Consider the following 1,950-nt stretch of genomic DNA (forward strand, 5'->3'; position numbering starts at 1 on the left):
CCCCGGTCTAGGCATGCGCACAGCATCCGACCCAACCCCCTCCGGCCCTGAACCCCAATTCTGAACGTGCAACCCCGCTAAGCCTCCTTTGCATCCGGGTCTCAGGCCCGCGGAGCGGTGCAGGGCGCGCGCCGCCAGACCTTCCGCTGCAGCTCCCAGGCACTGATGTAGTTCTTGCCCAGCTGCGCCGCCAGCAGGTACCCGCCGTTGAGCAGCGCCAGACCGTGGGGCCCGGCCTGGCCGCCGCGGTACGTGAGCAGGTTGGCGCCCGAGTGCAGCTCCCACACGACACAGCTCCACAGCTGGCCGGCCGAGTCTGTACACACGGCCACCTCCATGGGCGCCGCCATCTTGCCGGGCCCCCGCGGCGGAAGTGCGCTCCGCGCAGCGAGACGCCGGCGGCAGCGGCGCGCGGGCTAGAGAGGCACGCACGCCGCCGCGCCCCGGGAGGCCGCGCGCGCGGGCGCCCCTGCTGGCCGGGCGGTCCAGGGACGGGGATGACCACTGGAGGGAGGGGAAGGTGGAGCGGTTAGTGACCCTGGAGGCCTCCTTCTCCGGAAAGCAGCTGGCGAAAAGAGGACCAGGCTGCGAGCAACTGGTAGCGTCCGGATTTCGAGTGACCCAACTTGTGGATTCTACCTTTGCAGGCGGCCCTCACGAGGCACGCGGTCGCTCATGCAGCGCGCACATCTGGTCTGTGTCCCCCCCACTGTTTCGGGTGCACTGCCATGAACTAAACGCGCCCATCGACAGCCTGCCCTCCCCAGACGGCCGTAATGCGCGGCGTGGCAAAATTCAAATGTCTAATATGTGCACCTCAAACGCGGGCCGGGGCCCGAACACCGCCTGACTTGCAGACCCGCGTCTGAAAGTTTGGGTGTGTTTTGGGTTTTTTTTTTAAGCCCACGGCCGTCCCGGGTCAGCTGTGCCCACCAGCAGTGTCGCACCGGACTGCATTCGCGGTGCGATTTAAGCCCACCTGCAGGCAGCTCAGGGCGGTTAGCGGTGCGTGCGCCCTACGGGGAGGGGGGGACCAGGGGTCTTTCCTCCGCAGGGCGGGGGGCTGTGCTTTGAAACTTCAACGTGCGGGGCATGCAGTTCCGTCATGGACATCAGGGGGCAGGCGAGAGCCATGGACCAGGAGCAGCGGGGCGGGGAGCGGGGTCCCGAGGGGATCGTGAGGGGTCGTCCTGGAAGAGGTCCATCCGGGCGGGCGTGTGCCAGGTAAGGGAAACAGCTCGTGCCAGGGCCTCTGGGGGCCTAGTGCGCCCTGGAGGTGCGGGGCTTGATCCTGGAGCCGGAATAATGGGAGCGCTGGTAAGCCCAGGAAGGCAGGGTGCCCTGGTCTCCAGCAGCTCTGAGGCCTGGAACAGGAGGCCCGTCTGCCCTGGTGTGAAGAAGGGTTGAAACTAGAGCTAGCCGTTCCTGACTTCCAGCGCAAAAGCGGGACTGGCGGATGCCCCAGGGTCCTTGTAGCCTAGGTTGCGAAACTTACTGGTTCTACTGCCCACTTCTCTGGAATGAATGAATGAATAATATATCAGGAATAATATATATCACCCCTCTTGCCAACTCTCTCCTGTAATCCAAAATAAAGGGTCTCTCTCTCGCTCCTTGCCATGGAACCGATGCCACTCGCAGCGATCCCATAGCACAGGGTGGAACTGCCCCTGTGGGTTTCTAAGACTGTAACTCCTACGGGAGCAGGAAGTCTGCTGGCTTCAGACCCTCCACTACACCTCCAGGCTGGAGGTGGGTGTTAGGTGCGGACCAGTGGGTTCTGAACCCCAGTGCCCCGGTATACAGCAGGACCTGGTGCCCTGTGCCATCCTCTCTGCTGTTCTTGTTTAAGCCCACAAGGCCAGCATTTCAAATCCACCAGGCGCTCTGTGGGAGACAGAGGAGGCTTTCGGCTCCTGGCAAACCCCCAGGGGCCATTCTCCTCTGTCC

The 1,950-nt window shown here is 63.8% G+C and overlaps 1 protein-coding gene across 1 annotated transcript in view; it reads right to left on the reverse strand.

Annotated features, from left to right (window-relative positions):
* The window catches only part of WDR18 (WD repeat domain 18), a 5,732-nt gene extending 5,382 nt beyond the window's left edge, over positions 1 to 350 (reverse strand). The window contains exon 1 of the mRNA XM_045300028.1: positions 141 to 350. Coding sequence (XP_045155963.1) covers positions 141 to 350 — 210 coding nt within the window. The remainder of the gene's footprint in view (positions 1 to 140) is intronic.
* Between the last annotated feature and the right edge of the window lie 1,600 nt (positions 351 to 1,950).

This window comes from Echinops telfairi, unplaced genomic scaffold, assembly GCF_000313985.2.
Source record: "Echinops telfairi isolate 266 unplaced genomic scaffold, ASM31398v2 ScPeMD7_7459;HRSCAF=8497, whole genome shotgun sequence".
Taxonomy (NCBI): domain Eukaryota; kingdom Metazoa; phylum Chordata; class Mammalia; order Afrosoricida; family Tenrecidae; genus Echinops; species Echinops telfairi.